General features: G+C 44.7%; 1 protein-coding gene across 4 annotated transcripts in view; it reads left to right on the top strand.

Moving 5' to 3' along the window:
* The first annotated feature begins 582 nt into the window (after positions 1–582).
* The window catches only part of Kiaa0319 (KIAA0319 ortholog), a 77,185-nt gene continuing 59,059 nt past the window's right edge, over positions 583–18,708 (top strand). For 3 of the 4 annotated variants that reach the window (XM_085831206.1, XM_021180546.3, XM_085831205.1), the window contains exons 1-5: positions 583–747; positions 9,860–10,005; positions 12,453–13,228; positions 13,723–13,912; positions 18,049–18,147. In XM_085831206.1, the coding sequence (XP_085687332.1) occupies positions 9,951–10,005; positions 12,453–13,228; positions 13,723–13,912; positions 18,049–18,147 (1,120 nt within the window). In that variant the 5' untranslated portion in view covers positions 583–747; positions 9,860–9,950. Of the gene's footprint in view, positions 748–2,184; positions 2,323–9,859; positions 10,006–12,452; positions 13,229–13,722; positions 13,913–18,048; positions 18,148–18,708 lie in introns of those variants that run through there. The other variant, XM_085831204.1, reaches the window with a different exon arrangement.

Raw genomic sequence — 18,708 nt, 5'->3', positions numbered from 1 at the left:
CATGAAGCCACCGTGGATGTGTAAAGAATACTCCGCCCATCCTTTCTGCCCACCCTTAATGCCAGTTCCTAGACACTTTCTTGTCCTTATTACAAAACTAAAAATACAAGGAACAGTGTTCCACTGACTTAGAATTTCCTCTGACTCAAGATTTCCCACCACAAGACACAAATGTTGAAATGCACTTGGCACCCATTTAACCTGCAAAGTAGAGTTGCTCTGCTCGGTGGCGACCTAGGCCCAGTTTACCATCCTGATTTGAAAGCAGCACTTGAAACCAAGCAGATTAGTTATGGGGTTGGGGGGCAAAAGGCTTGGCTGAAAACAAGACTTGAGTGGCCAGGTGACTTGACTTGGAGTAGTCTGAGCCAAGCAGTGCTTGCTTCCCCGGGTGGAGCATTTTTCTAGATGACCCGTCTATCCCCTCAACAGTTCAGAACCATGGCAGGAAAAGGGTGGGCGAGGGACCAGAGCAGGAAACAACGGAGGCCCCTCTGCTTAGCGGGGCAGTGCGGGCTGCGGCACAGGCCATCCCTAGGGGCGTGTGTGCGCGTGCGTATGCGTCGCCCTGGTAACCCGGGAGGCAGAAAGGCGCTGAATCACCAGCGCGGGCTCGCAGCGTCTGTCTGTGCAGCCGCAGGGGTGGGCAGGTGTCGCCTGCAGGTGTGCCTCGCAGGTGTCTCAACTGGACATCAGCGGCTGGCCGATCTGGAGTACCGCGGAGCCTGGAGATCGCTGGGGATGGAGGTAAGAGCCGCACTCAGCTGCCTGCGTTCCTGTTTGGATCCGATGGGTTCTCAGCAGGGTGGAGTCAGGGAGACTTGGGCAGCTAACCTTAAACCTAAGAATCTTAGGTTTCTTTAAAGTTCATTCAGTACTGGCATATGCTAAATGCATTTCGTATCTTAGTCAGAGGCTTTTAATCTGGACTCCAGGTCCCCGGATTTCTAGCTAGGGTGTAGTTGGGGTTCCTCCTTACCTCTGCCTAGGGATGCAGGGTATGAGTGTGTTTATGAAACTGGGTGATGGGGTGTTGAACGAAGCTCCAGTGAGCTTGCAGTGTTTAGCTTCAGCAGCCACCTCAGGTGCAGAATCCCATCTCCCAGCCCAGCTGGCCAACTGTCAGCAAGGACGACGACAGCAAGCAGGTAGGAGGTGTCAGTGGGAAAAAAGCCAAGAGGGGGACTTCTAAGGGTCCTTCTGGACACCTAGGAAAAGCAATCCTGGATAGTTGCGTGGTTTCATGCTTTCCCTGTCTCGTGGAGGCGGGAGGTTTGGGGATCTTTCCAACCTCTCAAATTGCATGCTTTAGACTGAAGAATTACCTTTAAATTTCGTTTGGTGCTGTTGTCGTGGACCTTGCTACCACTTACCAAATGCATTCATCTCCTCTCTTTACCGTCACCAGAAGCTTAACGCTGTGTAAAAGCTTTTCTTCCCTGCTCTTTGAATTCTCTCCAAGGAATGGCCCAGATTTATCAGGATCACAAAGCTGCGATCGCTAGTCATCGTTCTCAACACCATTTGTTCTCATAATTGTCTGAAGGGAGCAAGCAAGCCGGAGCATATTCACGCTCATCTTTATTGCTGGCTTTACTGAACGTTTTCGTTTGTGGGTTAGATGTTGATATTTTTTCCGAGTGCTTGAGCAGAAAAGTTGAGTGGCATTTGTGTTAATAATGGAAAAAAGTGTAGATCACATTTCCTAAAAACCACAAAAATGTTCAAGGTGAATGTGTGCATTAATTTATTCCTGAAATGCACGGTGCCTGGGAAAGTTCCTCAGAGAGACTGAAGTTATGTCACATGTAAAGTTTTATTTGATGCTCATGATTTTAGTTACTTCTAATGCAGATGGGGCAAAGTAGAGATTTCAGTTCAGTTCTAAACTTAGAACTCACTGAGAAAGCTGAATTCTCTGCAAACTGAAAAGGAGATCAAACAAACAAACACCAAAAACCAAAAAACAAACAAAAACCTGCAGCAGGAATTGTTTGTTTGTTTGTTTGTTTTTTCGAGACAGGATTTCTCTGTGTAGCCCTGGCTGTCCTGGAACTCACTTTGTAGACCAGGCTGGCCTCGAACTCAGAAATCCACCTGACTCTGCCTCCCAAGTGCTGGGATTAAAGGCGTGCGCCACCACCGCCCGGCTTTTTTTTTTTTTTTTTTTTTTTAGCAGGAATTTTTAGAACCACCGGTAACAGGAACAGACACCACATCGTTGCTGTGTAAAATGCCAAGGCAGGGATGCGTGTCCTTTCAAAAAGATAACAGTCACTGAGCTCACATCCTCACGGTTTAGAGAGCCGAAGGAGAGCTTTGGTGAGTTATAAAATAGTAACTATGTTTAAGGTTTGTTCTTGACTTAAGTTCCCCTCACCCCCAACAGACAGTCTTTCCCTTTAAAACCAATTTGTGGAAATAAGGATGTCTGTTTGGAGCAGGGGTTGGAGTGTGTGTGTGTGTGTGCGTGCGCACGCGTGCGCAGTGTTGGGTGACAGATAGCCTGATGGGAAAAGATGGTCTGCTTAGGTTGTGGTTCAGCTGTTAGAGGCGACCTCCCTCATATTAAGGAAACTATAACCTCTAAGCCCCATTGTTCTCATCTGTAAAATAGAGAAAATAGTAAGGCCTATTGAGTGGAATTTCTATAAGAATTAAAATAAGAATAGAATTTGCACATGATGAGCTGTAAAGGATTGCTCAAACCCTAGTGTTGGAGGCCAGCTTTGGATATACAGAGGGATGCTGTTGCTTTTGTTTTTATTTTTGATTTCTGTGCGACTGTGTCTGTATGCCAACATGGAGTTTGAACTCTTAGAGCTAGGGTTCTAGGCACTTGTGAGCTTCCTGACCTAGGTGCTAGGATCCAAACTTAGAGGCCCATTTAGAAAATAATTAAAATAAGATACTATTACACAAATGCTTTTTTAAAAACCATGCTTTCGCCGGGCGTTGGTGGCGCTTGCCTTTAATCCCAGTACTCGGGAGGCAGAGGCAGGTGGATTTCTGAGTTCGAGGCCAGCCTGGTCTACAGAGTGAGCACCAGGACAGCCAGGGCTACACAGAGAAACCCTGTCTCGAAACAAAACAAAACAAAACAAAACAAAACAAAACAAAACAAAACAAAACAAAACAAAACAAAACCATAGTTTCTCTGTATATCCCTAGCTATCAAGGAACTTACTATGTGGACCAAGCTGGCCTCAAACTCAGAGATCCTCCTGCCTCTGCCTCCTGAGTGCTGGGATCAAAAGTGTGTGTACCACTACACCCAGCTTAATTCCTGGATTCAGGCAAGATGATCGTCTTTGGCTAATCTATCAAGTCAGAGGACAGTTTGGTTTATTTGAGATTCTGTCTCAAAAAAAAAAAAAAACCCACAAAACTTTAAGTAAATACAAGTTACATTTTTAAAACGTTTAAAAACTGTTTATATAGCTGCATGCATGGTGATGTGTCCGGATACCCACAGACACCAGAAGAGAGTGCTGGATCCTTTGGAGATGGGAGGAGATGGTCATGAGCTGCCTTGTGGGAGAACTGGGAACCAAACTTGAGTTCTCTGGGAAAGCAACACATGCTCCTAGCCCCCGAGCCAAGCCACCTCGCCAGTCCAGGAAAAGTTATTTTTGAGATAAAAATGTTCAGGAAAAAAATTCATTTTTTTCCCAAAAAATTATGTCACTAAAAGTAGAATTATTTTAATGTGGCCAAAAGTTTTTTTTGATGACTAAAGTTAAGTTTCACTAGAAACATCAGAAAATCCATGCATTTTTTCTTGTAACCGCTTTACAAAAGCAGTAAATCTAACAGATATGATCTAAAAGCATGCCAATTTAACACCCAGTTAATTTACATTTAGTATTCTGAAAGATTTGCTTTCTCGCAAATATAAAATATAAAGGCATGAAGCAACTGGTAGGTTACTGTTCTATTTCCATTGAAAATCTACTTTACAAGCTAGCCAAAACTACACTGATCCTACCTCAAAACACCACATAACACAGATCCTATCCATTAGAGCCCTGCCCTTGTGATAGCTCATCAAGTGAGTTTACATTCCAAATGCATTGTGAAAAGATCCAAATTCACGCTCTAGCACCTGCTCAGAACTGGGGAATTCTTATTTCCTAACAGTTTCTATCAATTCTGGGACGTTTCTGCCCCTTGTATTGCATTTTCTTCATCAGCTTTGTTAAAGTGTAGTTGAGTAATAAAACTGAGCTGAGCGTGACTGATCCATGTCTGTAATTCCAAGCACTCAGAAGAGGGAGGCAGGAGGCTCTGGAATTCAAAGTCATCCCGGGCTATATAGTAAATTTGGAATTAATCTGGGCTGCATGATACCCTGCCCCCACTTCCCAAAAATTCCACAAACCCAAAAGCAACAACAAAACACTACCACCAGGACCATCAATATGGCTTAGTAGGTAAAGGTACCTCATACGAGTATAGCTGTTCAGACGTCAGTAGTAATGGACTTTCAGATGCCCAGTGCTGACCCAGAGGCTTCCATATCCAAGCCCTAAGAGCAGGAGCCCTACTGTATCTGACTTTAGAAGCCAGAGACTTAGGTCTCTGAGCACTTGGAGGTGGAGGCTATGATGGGGCTATTCTACCTGTAGCCCTAGCACTTGGCTGTACTCCCTACCTTCTAGTAGCAGGCTGTGCCTGCTTATGTTACAATATCTGGGAAAGCCTTGTGGGTTGGGACCTTCAGGTCTTAGGGTGTCTACTGTGACAGCTCTTAGGCCTAGATAGGACCTTTGGACAGCAGACATAGTTATAGTTCTTGGGAATAAAATATCACAGATTTTCACCCATTACTTGCCAGCTCCCTGGGATTCTTCCAGAGACTGGGCCAATAGTTTTTAACCTATGCTCTTTGCCCCCAGCAGCTGCCTGGAACACTCTAGCTGCTTCCTTGCCACTGCTCCTCCTGCTGCTGGTGTGGCAGCTGCCCTTTGCAACTGTATAATCCCACTGATGTCATCTTCTGTTACCAGTTCAACCTGTTCTACTAATGAGAAAGCTTACAGGTTGACAGAGTGGCTGGAGCAATGGCTCAGCAGTTTGGCATACTGCTCTTGCCGAAGACTCTTCTTGCTTGTAACTCCAGCTCCAATGCCTTCTTCTGGTCTCCATGTGTACCACACACACATGCACATGCCCACATACAGATAGACCCTGTGCTGGTTAGGCTTTTAATTTTTTTAAAATATTTATTTTTTTATTCATTTTACATCCTGATCACAGCCCCTCTAGGTTTTTTAGTTTTTAAATTAAAAAATTTAAATTTACTATCAGTTTATTTGAAAAAAAAAACTCAAGACTAAAGCTTACAAAGAAGCTACTTTTTAATTAAGATAGATTGCAATCAGCTCTCTTGGTTAATATTTGAATATTTTTATGGAAAAAAATAAAAAATATGAGTTGGAAAAGGGAAACTATAAGAACACACACACGCGCGCGCGCACTCACACACACACACACATATATATGGTTGTTTGAATAAGAATGGTCCCCATAATTTCATATATTTGAACACTTAGTCATCAGGGAGTGGCACTTTTTAAGGATTATCAGGATCAGAAGGTGTGGCCTTGTTGGAGTAGGTGTTCACCTTGCTGGAGGAAGTGTGTCACTGGGTGTAGGCTTTCAAAAGCCCACAAAAGGCTCGACATCTCTCTTGCCTGTGGATCAGGATGTAGCTCTCAGCTACTGCTCCAGCACCATGAGTGCCACTAAGCTTCTACCATGATAGTAGGACAACCCTCTGACACTGTAAGCAAGCCTACAGTTAAATCATTTATTTCATTAGAGTTACCTTGGTCATGACACCTCTTCAGAGCTGCAAGCACTCTTAACTCCTAAGCTATTTCTACACCCCATAAAAATGCTTATATATATATATCTATATCTATCTATCTATCTATCTATCTATCTATATATATATATATATATGCCTATGCCACAATCAATGTGGACATACTTCTAAATTAGTTCTTTACGGGTTCCCAAAACAAAGTTCTGGTAATAACCATATCTTTGCAATCCTCCTATTTGTTTTTGATCTTGAAGTTTATGACTCTCTGTTTTTCCAGTCCCAAGTAATAGGACTCACTACCCTTTCTTAGCCTTCAGTGTTGTTTATGAGACCTCATAATATTTTACAATGTCAGCCAGTCTACCCCACATGCCTGCTGTATTAGTTTGATGTTGCCATAGAATAAATTATTACAAAAATGGTGACTTAAAGTATCATACATTTGCTAGAATTTATGAGGGACTCGAATCAAGACTCAGATCAAGTTTCCATTGAGATGTGCCATGTGGCTTTTCCTGGGAAAAGAGAGAGGGCAACAGTACTCCAAAAATGCAATTCTATCTAGCTGAATGGACCAATGAGTTCTTTGGCATTACTTACAGGAGCAACTCCATCACCAAGAAAGAACCCCACCCAGCATGGCTGACCATTCACAGAACTACAACACTGGAGTTTTCTGAGACAGTTGCAGGCAGCTACACTACTTAAAAGTCTTCTTCTTTAAAAAAAAATTATTTATTTTATGTTTATGAGTTCTGTAGCTGTCTTCAGACACATTAGAAGAGGGCATTTGATCCCATTACAGATGGCTGTGAGCCATCAGTACTGAGAATTGAACTCAGGACCTCTGGAAGAGCAGTCAGTGTTCTTAACTGCTGAGCCATCTCTCCTGCCCTTAAAGAGTCTTCTCAACCTGTAACTTTTCATAACCCAAGGGAGAAGGAGCGTTATGACCTTGCAAGTTTCATGGGCCTGAGGAATCGTTCTTCCTTCAGTGGGAGAATGTTTCAGCCTGGACCAATTACTTAACAACTTACATTTTTTTAAAAAAAAAAAATAAGTACACTGTAGCTATCTTCAGACACCAGAAGAGGGTGTCAGAATCTCATTATGGGTGGTTGTGAGCCACCGTGTGGATTTGAACTCAGGACCTTTGGAAGAGCAGTCAATGCTCTTATCCACTGAGCCATCTCTGCAGCCCAATAACTTGCCTTCTTATCTGGAAGCTCTGGGGAAGAATTTGTGTGCAAGCTGTTTCTGGTGGCTGCGTAATTCAGTTCTTTAAGGTTGTAGGATTAATGTCTGCATGAACTAAAGGCATGAATAATAAACTCCAAGTCACCAACAGTAAAGAACTTACCCTTGGTGTCATTTAACTAAGAGAACCATTGAATTCTCTACTTTAGGGCTCCCTGTGTCTTCTGACTTCTGTCTGTCTGGATGGATTTGTGCCGGACTGAAGGCTGTCTTGTGAATCTGTGTCTGTGTATGACTGGGTATGTCTGTCCTTCACAAGGGGCTTTGCACTGTATTTGTTTGTTTGTTTGTTTGTTTGTTTTGAGACATAGTCTCTCTATTATGTAGCTCTGGCTATCCTGAAACTTGCTATGTAGACCATGTTGCCCTGGAATTCACAAGGATCCAATTCCTTCTGCTTCCCAAGTGCTGCCTAATCTGACACAGGACTGAATTTCTCTGTCCTTTGGCTCAGGCCTCGGAGGAAGTCTTGGGTTGGTGTGGCTGCCCACAGTGTCCTGCATAGCAGCTCTACCACATTTCTCCTGAACTGTCTCCCACTCTGAGTAATGGCAACTGTTCTTGTGTTTGCTGACTCCCCTGGAGTTTGCCCTTCGCCCTCACCTTCCGTCTACCCATCAGCAGGTCCTGCTGATCGCCCAAGCCACCTCTCCAGCCATAAGGAAGTTTGGTCTCTTTGGAAGCAGAGTTTTATGTAGCCCAAGCTGGTCTTGAACTTGTGATCATCCTGCTCGTGCCTCCTGAATACTGGGATAAGATTTCCCTCTGTAAGGGAGAATACAGTAGTGATTAAATGGATGATATCAGGATCCAGATTGTGTTTGCCTCTTTAAAAACTTAATCACAGAATGGCCAGAAGGTTTGGGTTTTAATGGATTTGAAAGTTCAGTAAAACAGCTATTAATTCACTCTATGCCTTGCATGATTTTATGCAAACCCAAACACTTTGAAGCCCATAAACAAAGAGCAACAACAACATAGCTCCTCTACCACTTGGCCATCTGTAATTCTAAGAAACCCTGGCATTGGAGCTGGTAAATAACATAGTCACGTGTTAGAAATGAAAGAACAGGCACACGGGCTCTGAGACACTGAAGGTACAAATGGGAGTAGCTGGACCGTATACAAAAGCAGAACTCTGACCCACAAATAGAAACCTGCCCAGGAACCCAACCCTTTATCTATAACACAGTCCAGGAAGCCAGCCTGCCAAGAGACTTCTGGGAAGCTGGACTGCCATCTCTAGTACTTCATGAGGCTAAATAATACCTTCTCCAGCACTTACCTCCAAGTAGGCAGGACTTTATTGATAGCTTTCCTAATTTCTAACCCCCTTTCCTAGTTTGGGACTAGCCAGACAAAGCAAACACACTCTTGCCTTAGTTAATCCAGTTGTAGGGAAAAGGAATTATGTGTTTTACACTTCCATATCATTGTTCATCATCAAAAGGAAGTTAGAACAGGAACTTAAACAGGGCAGAAACGTGGAGGCAACAGCCGATGCAGAGACCACGGAGGGGTGCTGCTTACTGGCTTGCTCCCCATGGCTTGCTTAGCCTGCTTTTTTATAGAACACAGGACCACCAGTCCTGGAATGGCCCACCCACAATAGGTTGGGTCCTCCACATCAGTTACTAATTAAAGAAAATGCCCCACAGAGCTTGCCTACAGTCCTATCTCACAGAGGCATTTTCTTAGTTGAGGTTCTCTCCTCAGATGACTTTAGCTTGTGTCAAGTTGGCATTAAACTATGCAGTAGAGTTCCCCGTACTAACCACTGGGTGTTTCACTCTAGCTACCCAGGACTGTCTCCCATAGTAGGAGCCTCCTTTCCCAATACACCCGAAGCCTCTCCTTTATCCACTAAACAACCTTTCCTCTCTTCTGCCTTTGAGTCTCTGCTAAACTCAATTGACAGTGGTTGACTCTTTTGCCATAAGGCACTGGAATACAGAGCCTTGCTTTTCTCAATTGATTGGCCCTTATTTCCAGTCTGTAGGGTGAACTGACCTAAAACCTTTTGCTTTTTGTTTTGTTTTTGAGGCATTATTTAGCTCTGCCTCTTTTGGGACTCACTATTCACAGGCTGCCCTCAAATTCACAGAGATCTACCTGTCTCTGCCTTCTGAGTTCTGAGATTAAAGGCATGTGCCACCGTGCTCGGCTTGTTTTGTCTTCTTAGAAACTAACTGTCCTGGCTATTTTAACAAAGTTCTCGGGCTGGAGAGATGATGGCTCAGTGGTTAAGAGCACCAACTGCTCTTCCAAGAGGTTCCATTCCCAGCAACCACATGGTGGCTCAGAATCATCTGTAATGGGATCCGATGCTCTCTTCTGGTGTGTCTGAAGAGAGCAATGGTGTACTCATATAAAATAAATAAATAAATTAAAAAAAAAAAAGCAATAAGGGCTGGAGAGATGGCTCAGCGGTTAAGAGCACTGACTGCTCTTCCAAAGGCCCTGAGTTTAATTCCCAGCAACCACATGGTGGCTCACAACCATCCATAATGAGATCTGGCGCCCTCTTCTGGAGTGTCTGAAGACAGCTACAGTGTACTCACATATAATAAAAAAAAATAAATCTTTTTTTAAAAAAAGCAATAAAACAACAACAACAAACCTCTCTGGAGAGTTGGCTGCTTGGGATATGACGCTATTCTGTGAGCAGAGCAGCTTTCCTGTTAACATGAGTACAGGGTAGGAATGATGTGTTTCAGTCCCATTTACCTAATCCTTTCTTCTTCTTTTGTCTCTGTTTTGTTTTCTTTGAAGTTCTAGAAGGCTACATCTGGCTGGCTCATCAACCATCAAAGGGAGTGTTTCAAGTCCACTGCCCTGGAAGCCTCCTCCTGTGTGAGGCAGAATGGTGTCCCCACCAGGAGTACTGTCTTCATTGCTGCTGCTGGCAGCCATGGCAGGTAGGAAGTCATTAGCAAACCATCGCCATTTCCTGGGAGACTTGTCAGTGTTGGCTCCCGTGGTTTATGGTGGCCAGGGCCAGACATTAAACATGGTTCTGCGCTCATTCACTTGCTGCATGACAGTGTTGCGGCCCGCCCGCGGTCCACAACACGAACGGTTCACTGAAAATGGCAGTTCCCTGCAAAGAGAGGAATCTAGACGGGGCGGAAGAAACAATGGAGTCAAGACAACATTCTGATCAAGACTCAATTTAATATTTCCAGACACTCAGTTTATAAAGGAAGGGGGAGGGAACCCAATTTCCCGCCAAGTAACTCAGGGTCCAGTAGCAGGACGAACACGTGTGTGCCTCCAGGCAGCAAAGGCAGGTTCCAGCAGTGGGCGTGGCAGGACGAATGAGCCGGTAGCTCCACCCTTGAGCAGGCAGGTTCCAGGCTGGGGGGAAGGGAGGCCACATGACAGGACACATGTCTTCAAGGGAACGAAAGCACATCTGACCATCTGGGCCAGGAAGAAACTTCTGGCTTGGTCTTCATATACATCAAGGAGAGGTGTCATAAAAATGCAATGTTTGGAGAGGGTTCCTTACCTCTGTTCCCCCATTCTCTCTTGATCTTCCTAAGGGGTGTAGTTTTGTTTCCTCTATGTCCTGGATCTAGCTCTTCTCAGAAAAATGACAGACCAAAACTATCACATGATTTGTGTTTGAGACATCAGCTTCACGTGTTGCGTTTTTGTTTTTTAATTGGAAAAGGAACGTGTGTGTCAGATCTAATTTCTCTTACATTGGATGAAGTAGTCTTTCCACAGAGCTGATATTTGGCATTATGTTGCATTTACTCATTGTGTGTGTGTGTGTGTGTGTGTGTAGATAAGCTCATGGGAATCAGTTCTCTTCTCCTACCATATAGATTCAGGCCATCAGTCTTGGAAGCATGCATCTTTACCCACTGAGCAAACTTTCTGGCTCTGGCCCTGTGTCATGATACTGCTAACCTACCTACCATGCTAATGAGACACTAAAAATGATCATGCTACTGTGCTACTAAAAATCTATTACAGTGATCTCTGTACATGCAACACAAAGGTGGTTCCTATGCACCATGCAGCTATTTTCACATGTTTCCTGTTAGAAACTGTCTGTGACTAAAGCCACAGTTATTAAAACAGCTGTGAATGACCATCCCTTACTAGGAAGGAACTCTCGTGCTGTTGAGGTCTGTGTCTATTTTGTCACAGAAAAGAATAGGCCAGACTCTATGCAGTGTATGCCAGTGCCCATTGTAGTGACTCTGTAGAAAGATGAATAGTTTATTATTGAGAATCTGAGTAAAACCAAGTGGAATGTAAAACAAGGCTTAGTGGTGCACACTTTTAATCCCAGCACTTGGGAAACAGAAGCAGACGGATCCCTGTGAATTCCAAGTTAGCTAGGACTACACAGTGAGACCCATCTCAGAAACCAAACAAAGTTTGATTAGACATTTGTACGGAGGACAAGTATTTTCTCTCCTTAGACATTTTCCTTTCAGATGATCTATTATCAGCCTGTGAGATTTTTAAAAAAATCTATTAAAAACATCAACAAAACAAAGATACAGTACTTTTCTGTTACTTCTATAACTAGTTTTTACACAGGGCTTCTTGTAAGTTACATAAAAAGGAGACACAAGTAGAGAAGAATGGAATTATACAAAGAGAAAGAATGTATAGGTAAAAGGGCACATGAATGGTTGAAAAAACATACATGGATAGAAAGAAGAATAGGGGGATGGAGAGGTAAGAGGAAGAATAGAGGGTGGGTGGATGGTGAGTGAGTGAACAATGGATGAATGGCTGGAGAGACAGGTGACTGTCTGGATGGGAGCATAGCAGTGAACCCTTCTGTAGGGAGTGTTGATGGTTGGCCGAATAGCCAGGGATGGAGGAGGCTCCGGTTTTCTGAAGTGGCTTCCTTGGAATACGTGTGTGTGTGTGTGTGTGTGTGTGTGTGTGTGTGTGTATTACATTCTGCATATGAGAGAAAGCATGGTGGTCTGTCACCCTTCTCTGCCATTAGCCTCTTTCTCCCCCTCCTTTCAAAACTTCCCTCTTCCTGTAGTCTCCTTTCTACTTTCAAGTCATGTGTGTGCATGCATATAAGTGCATATATATCATGTATCTTTCAATCGAGATTCTGCATTTGAAGTTGGGTTTGATTTGATTTCTTGAGACCAGTTGCCATGTAGCCCACCCATGCTGGCTTCCAAGCTCCCAAGGATGACCTTGAACTCCTGGTCCTCCTGCCTCTACTTCCAAAGTGCTGGGATTATTTCCCGGGTGTACGATGCCGCTTGGATATTTTCCCGATGTCTTTATGGGTCGTCTGTTGTTTCTTCTTTTGAGCTCTGAGTAGTCCCTTTGTCTGCTTACCAATTGAGTCATGTACCACTCTGGTCCTCAGGGGGCAGTTCTCAGCAGTGCTCTGAGGGCAGGACTTACTCCGATGCCATCATTTCACCTAACCCGGAAACCATCAGAATCATGCGGGTGTCTCAAACCTTCTCCGTGGGAGACTGCACGGCCGCTTGCTGTGACTTGCCCACCTGTGACCTGGCCTGGTGGTTTGAGGGCAGCTGCTATCTGGTGAACTGCATGCGCTCAGAGAACTGCGAGCCCAGGACCACAGGCCCCATCCGGTCTTACCTCACTTTCGTGCGCAGACCTGTCCAGAGGCCCGGGCAGCTGCTGGACTATGGAGACATGATGTTGAGCAGGGGCTCCCCCTCAGGAGCTTGGGGAGACTCCCTTGAGGACCTCAGGAAGGACTTGCCCTTTCTTGGCAAAGACGGGGGACCAGAGGAAACCGCTGAGTACTCAGATGAATACAAAGAACTGGAGCGGGGCCTCCTGCAGCCCTCCAACCAACAAGACCCTAGAGGTAGCGCAGAATACCCCGACTGGAGCCTGCTGCCCAGCAGCGAGGGAGGTTTCAATGCTTCAGCTACAGGAGACAACTCAGCTGCTTCCACGGAGAAGCTGCAGGACCCTACGCCCCACCCACTGGGCCAGGAGCAGCTGCAGGCCCTGAATGAGTCGACTTGGTCCCCTACACCCGGGCACTCTACAATAAGCAGTGTGTGGCCTTCCTCTGCGACCCCATTACCGACAGAGGAGGGACTGGAAGGAGAAGAGACTTTACAGCTCCAAGAACAACCGAGCAATAGCTCTGGAAAAGAGGTGGGTGTGCTTGAGATGTGCCGGGGTAGGCAAGGGAAGGAGCACAGGGCTAAGCTCTGCCAGACTCTTTCAGGCTAGAGGAACCCAAGGAGGTTTCTCCTAAAGGGCACTACCTCAGGCCGATGCCAGAGGAGGAACGTCTGTCAGAGCCTCACCGGAAACAGAACAGCATTCTTTTGCTGTGCTTCCTTCTCTAAGCAGGCAGTTTGGAAAGAACACAGAGCTCCTCTTCCTAGGTTATCTACCTAAGAGTGCCCGTTGAGTACACTAATTCTAGGATCCTGTACCGCCTCCCAGCTCTGTCTTCTTGTAACAAAGGCATTGATACTGTTCTTGAGTGTTGTCATCCTGATGACCTGACCTCTACCTGTCTCTACCTCCCCCTTTTAAGTGCACGGATTTGGAGATGGTGGGCACAAACAATCCATTGCTAAGCCTTCCTAGTCTTCATTTTTTTTCCCATAACAATATACCCTTGTTAATTCACCCCACAGGTTCCAATGCCTTCCCATAATCCTTCACCTGCCAGCCTGGAGTCTAGCCCAGCCACGACGGAAAAAAACTCCAACTTTACAGTCACGCCACGGAGCAGAAAACACAGCACCCCAACTTTTCCTACCAGTACAGTCCTCACTGGGCTAAGCCCTCCTCCGTGGCCCTTGTCACCTACTGCTTCCAGGACAGGTAACTTTTGAAAACTGTAATTAGAAGACACGTAAAGAATCTAGCAGCGACAATGTTTAAGGTTTTAGTCCTCCCTTCGGCCCCAGCCTTGAGGCATAACAGTCACAGTGCTCTATAACCAGAGGGAAAAGATGAATTGTACACGGCCTTTTCCCTCTGTGGCTCTGCAGAGCATGAGAGGAGACTGACAGGTAGAAAGATGAGGCTGATACTCAGTGGGAAGTGGCGTGAGAGGATGCTCCGGCAGCAGAGGAAGGTCGCCTGACCTCCTAGGAGTGCCAGGAAGCCTTTCTGGAGGAGGGACTGGCAGGTTAGGGTGAACCAACTCACATGGGTCTAGCCTGTTCTATCGTGGGAGCAGCGCATGCTCTAACGGGACGGAGTGTTGTATATATTTCTGGTTAGTGAACTTGTAGCAAGAACACATGGTAGCTGTATTTCTATTTGAGGTGATCTCAATGTGGAGATAAGGGAACTGCAGAAAGCCTGTCCTGATGCTGGAAGCAGAAGAAGCATGACAGGTCAGAAGGGCCTGCAGTGTTCTCTAGTTTCTAATGCTTCTCTCCATGGTCCCACCATGGACTATACAGTTAATGATGGATTTGCTTCTTCAAACAAGGCAGAAGAGATGTGATTTTAAGAAAGTTTCCTGCTATTAATATGCTTTGCCTGTTATTATTAAAAATGTATAACAGTCACTAAATATTAGCAGATTTGAGCAGATTTCTGCAGAACACCAAAAATGTACTGTCTTGAGTGACACTATATAGACAAATAGATGATTTCTTAATTCTTAATTATGATTCTATAAGAATTCCTAAAATTATATTAGTAATTATTGAGCTCTTTTATAATAGGACTGCTTTTAAGTCCTTTCTGATGTCAAAAGTACATTGAGAACTGTGCCAGTCTTCAAATGTCACCAGTTAATTGCTTCTGAGATAGCAAGAAGGCATCTGTGACTTAGAGCACATGCCAAGAAGTTGTAAAACAATAAACTAAAGGTCATACAAAGGGAATTGTGGACTTACTCTAGGTGCAAGGACAGAAGATAAAATATTGACTAGGTTTATCTATACAAAACTTCACTAATAACTTAGTCACAAAGTTATGGCTTTTAATTCTCCATGAACTTGTAGAGCTGGAGACAGATGATGAATGTTTAGCCAGATAATTACTCTTAATGGATATACATGTAAACCTTCTCTATTTTAAATTTCCTACTCAATTTATGATTTGAATTTATGTTTGTACTTCTAGTGAACTTTTGTAAAAAAGGGGTGCTTGGAAAAATCATGTGATCTGTTCTCCTAGAAAAGGTACAAAAAGACTAAGAAAGACTACATTGGACGTTATAATATTGAAGAGATAGCATTTGGGAACATAGCATTGGGAGCAAGGCATTGGGAGTGAGGGCATTGTTACATCAGAGCAGGAGGAGAGAGCACAATTAGGAGGAGAATGCAGAGTGGAATAACTTAAAAATTATAAGGCAACTTAAAATATTAAGAGCAATATGTAATGCAGAGGGAAAGAAGAAAAAAGAAGAAGCTGTAGAGAGAGCAGAAGGAGCAGGAAGGCTTCTCCTTACCATGGGACAGAACAGTTCTTTTCTTAATAACAAGGCAGGTTTAGTCTTACTAAAGGGAACAAAGCTTTCTTCTTACAGACTTGGGTTTAATTCATTTAGCAATAAAAGCGTAGAAGCCTTTTCTTTCCCCAAGCAATAAAGATTGGAGCTCATTTTTCATCCAGAATGAGTGAGTTCTTTCTGCACTGGTGCTTGGTCTTTTGCTCTGTATATACATATAAGTATGGATGTGTGTGTTTGTATGGATGTGTATATAATTAAGAGATAGCATGTAAGCTGGACCCAACTGGTTTGAATGGAGATTTATGAATGTGTATGCATGAATCCGTATATGGATTTATGTAAGTTTAATCCATATTTGCTTGTGTAAAAATATTTCCTTCTACAAGTGTTATTCTTTTCTCTTGGTTCAATAGAAGTTTATTGCTCCAAACTTCCCCCTAGCCTGACAAGCAAGAGGCATCCAGACCAGAGGGGAAAGACTCTAGCAATTAATCCTTTACTTAATTCCCCATCCCCCTTTTCTTAAAGAATTTTCATAGGAAACTTTTTAGAGAGAACATAGAAATAAAGAATGAAATCACTTTTCAATGTGTAGCAGGCAGGGAGTTAGAGCTGAGCAGTTCCTGTGGAGATAGAACAAAGGCTACTTTACTTAATCCCCTGGTGTTTTATGATGAGGTAGGTGCTAAATGCCAGAGACAGCGTCCTGCCTCAGTGGAACTCAGGCAGGTCTGCTACTGACACAAAGTGACTTAGACTTAAGGTAGGTGTTATAAAGCAACCCTAAATGTCTGTAAGATCAAGTCTTACTCCTGTCCCTCGGCTGCCTCATGAGGAACCAAGAAGAACGAAGAACAGCCAGGGCTGCCCCCGTTCCCATCCCACCCCAGATTAGGTTCGATGGAGACTTTAACTGTGAGCAGCACCACTCCATGAGCCAGGGACTGTAAGGCATCAAAAAGGAAAAGTGAGCACCAGCATTCACCTCTCTCTGCCTCCTGGCTGTAGACGCGGCGTGGTCAGCCGCCTCCCGCTCCTGCTGCCTCAGATGGACTGGACCTGCCCACACTGTGAGAAAAATAAACCCTTCCTTCCTCAAGTTGCTTCTGCCAGGCATTTTTGTTACAGCGACAAGAAAATTAGATACAAGACAGACTAAGTCCAGAAGGCCCGTGGGGGTTAATGCTTCCAACACCAACTTGAATATGAGGGTGGCTATAGCTACAGCTCATTTCAAAGGGTGTAGGTGGGCGTGAAGGTGCAAGTCTGTCATCCAGCACTCGGGAAATGGAGGCAGGAGGACCAGGAGTTCAAGATCACCCCTGACTACATACGGAATAAGAGACCAGCCTGGACTGTACAAGATTCTGTATCAAATAATAGTAATACCACCGCCACACCCCGCCCACCATGAAGCTTCAGCCACATTTGAAACCTGACTGGTATTGGAGATGCACCGAGAACTGGTCCGACTCGGTTTTGATTCCCTGGTGCTCCCTAACCTCCAATTTATTGACTTTGCTCCTGAACTTCAGTGAGAAGAGGATTGTGGTGAGAGAGAAGCTGTGTAGAGAAGAGAAACGGCCCTGGGTTTGGGGTCCCTGGCTGCCAATGGTGATATCAGAATATCGGGGTATCTTTGAGAACGGCACAGATCTTGATAAGCTTGGATGGGGACAGGAGGGGCCAGAGTCGCAGAAAACTCAATTCAAATAGTGTTTTTCTGAACCAAATTATGAATGACAGTGAAACGAATGCCCAGTTGAGGCAAACCTCCGAAGCCATGGTAGGACGCTATCGATGGCGTTCAGGTTGTACAGTGAATGAGCTCTGCTGCATTAGCCGGTGACTGCTTTTGGTGAGAGTGAATGTCCCTGCTGCTGCTGGAGTTAAATTACCTTCTCATACTGAGCTTGCCTGGATTTCCTGTTGGAAAAGCTCCAAGAGCAAGGCCATTAGCAGCCACTTATAAGGAGTTCCCGGATCCAAGCAGCGTGGCTAATGACACTGAGACACTTATGAACACTCTTTTTTTTTTTTTTTTTTTTTTTGGGTTTTTCGAGACAGGGTTTCTCTGTGTAGCCCTGGCTGTCCTGGCACTCACTTTATAGACCAGGCTGGCCTCGAACTCAGAAATCCGCCTGCCTCTGCCTCCCGAGTGCTGGGATTAAAGGCGTGCGCCACCACGCCCGGCTACTTATGAACACTCTTGACCTTTCTGTAAGGAAGGACTGCTCACCAGGGAGTCAGGAAAAAAGCTGGTCACAACAGAGAAAACAGTAGTCCTTCACCTACTGGTAAAACTGTCACCCAACACACCGGCTCGTTCTGGATGGGTATTTTCTTCCTGGTGCCAACTCCTGTAGGAAGTTTTAAACTTGCAAAGCTTATCTTGTAGCATAACAGAGCATACTGGCCCAAGGTGGGGCGCCTTAGGTAAAATTACATGAGGAGTGGTCATTCTAAGAACGGGTATATTTATAGAGACATGGTAAATACTGTATTGGATAATGGTATGCACTGTTCTATTGAACTTTTTTAGTAAAGGCGCTTGCTGTGTCTGCTGGAGATAACCTAGTACTAACCTTACCAGACAGAGAAGCAGAACTGAAGGCCTCTGTTGAACCAGCGCCCCCTGCAGGTGAGAGTCTGCTATTCTTATGTGACTCAGAGACTGATAGAGCTCAGGCATTCTCTCCCAGGGCAGGTCACTACAGACCATGGACTAGATTTAGATGCCTTTTCCCCACAGCATTCCACAGTGGAGGTTGGTCAAGTTTTACTGAGGTAGCATAAATGCAGTAGCTGTCTAGGAAGTTACATATAGTTCATAATCTTTAACTGGTCAGGTTGGAAGGACACGATGTTATATCAGAGAGGAAGGGTTGCCACATTAAGATCGCAATCTGTCTGTGACAACCCACGGAGGCCAGGAAGATTCCACTGTGAGGAGAGGGATTGACATGCAGTGGGAGACTTGCTTACAAATGCTGTAGTTTTAACAACATAGCTGAGAGGCTCTCAAAATACTTGAGACCAACTGCTCAACAATGTTCAGGGGCCAGGTAGGTACCATGGACAAAGTGCTTGCCACAGAAGCTTGAGGATCTGTTCAGATCCCCAGACGGCAGCATGTATCTATAATCCCAACACTCCTATGGCGCAATGGGAGGAAGCAATAGACTAACCAGCCTGGCCCTTA

The sequence above is a fragment of the Mus caroli genome, unplaced genomic scaffold (assembly GCF_978045245.1).
Source record: "Mus caroli unplaced genomic scaffold, Mus_caroli_1 scaffold_15, whole genome shotgun sequence".
Classification (NCBI taxonomy): domain Eukaryota; kingdom Metazoa; phylum Chordata; class Mammalia; order Rodentia; family Muridae; genus Mus; species Mus caroli.
Note: the sequence above shows the minus strand (reverse complement) of the source record. Positions and strands in the feature narration are given on the sequence as shown.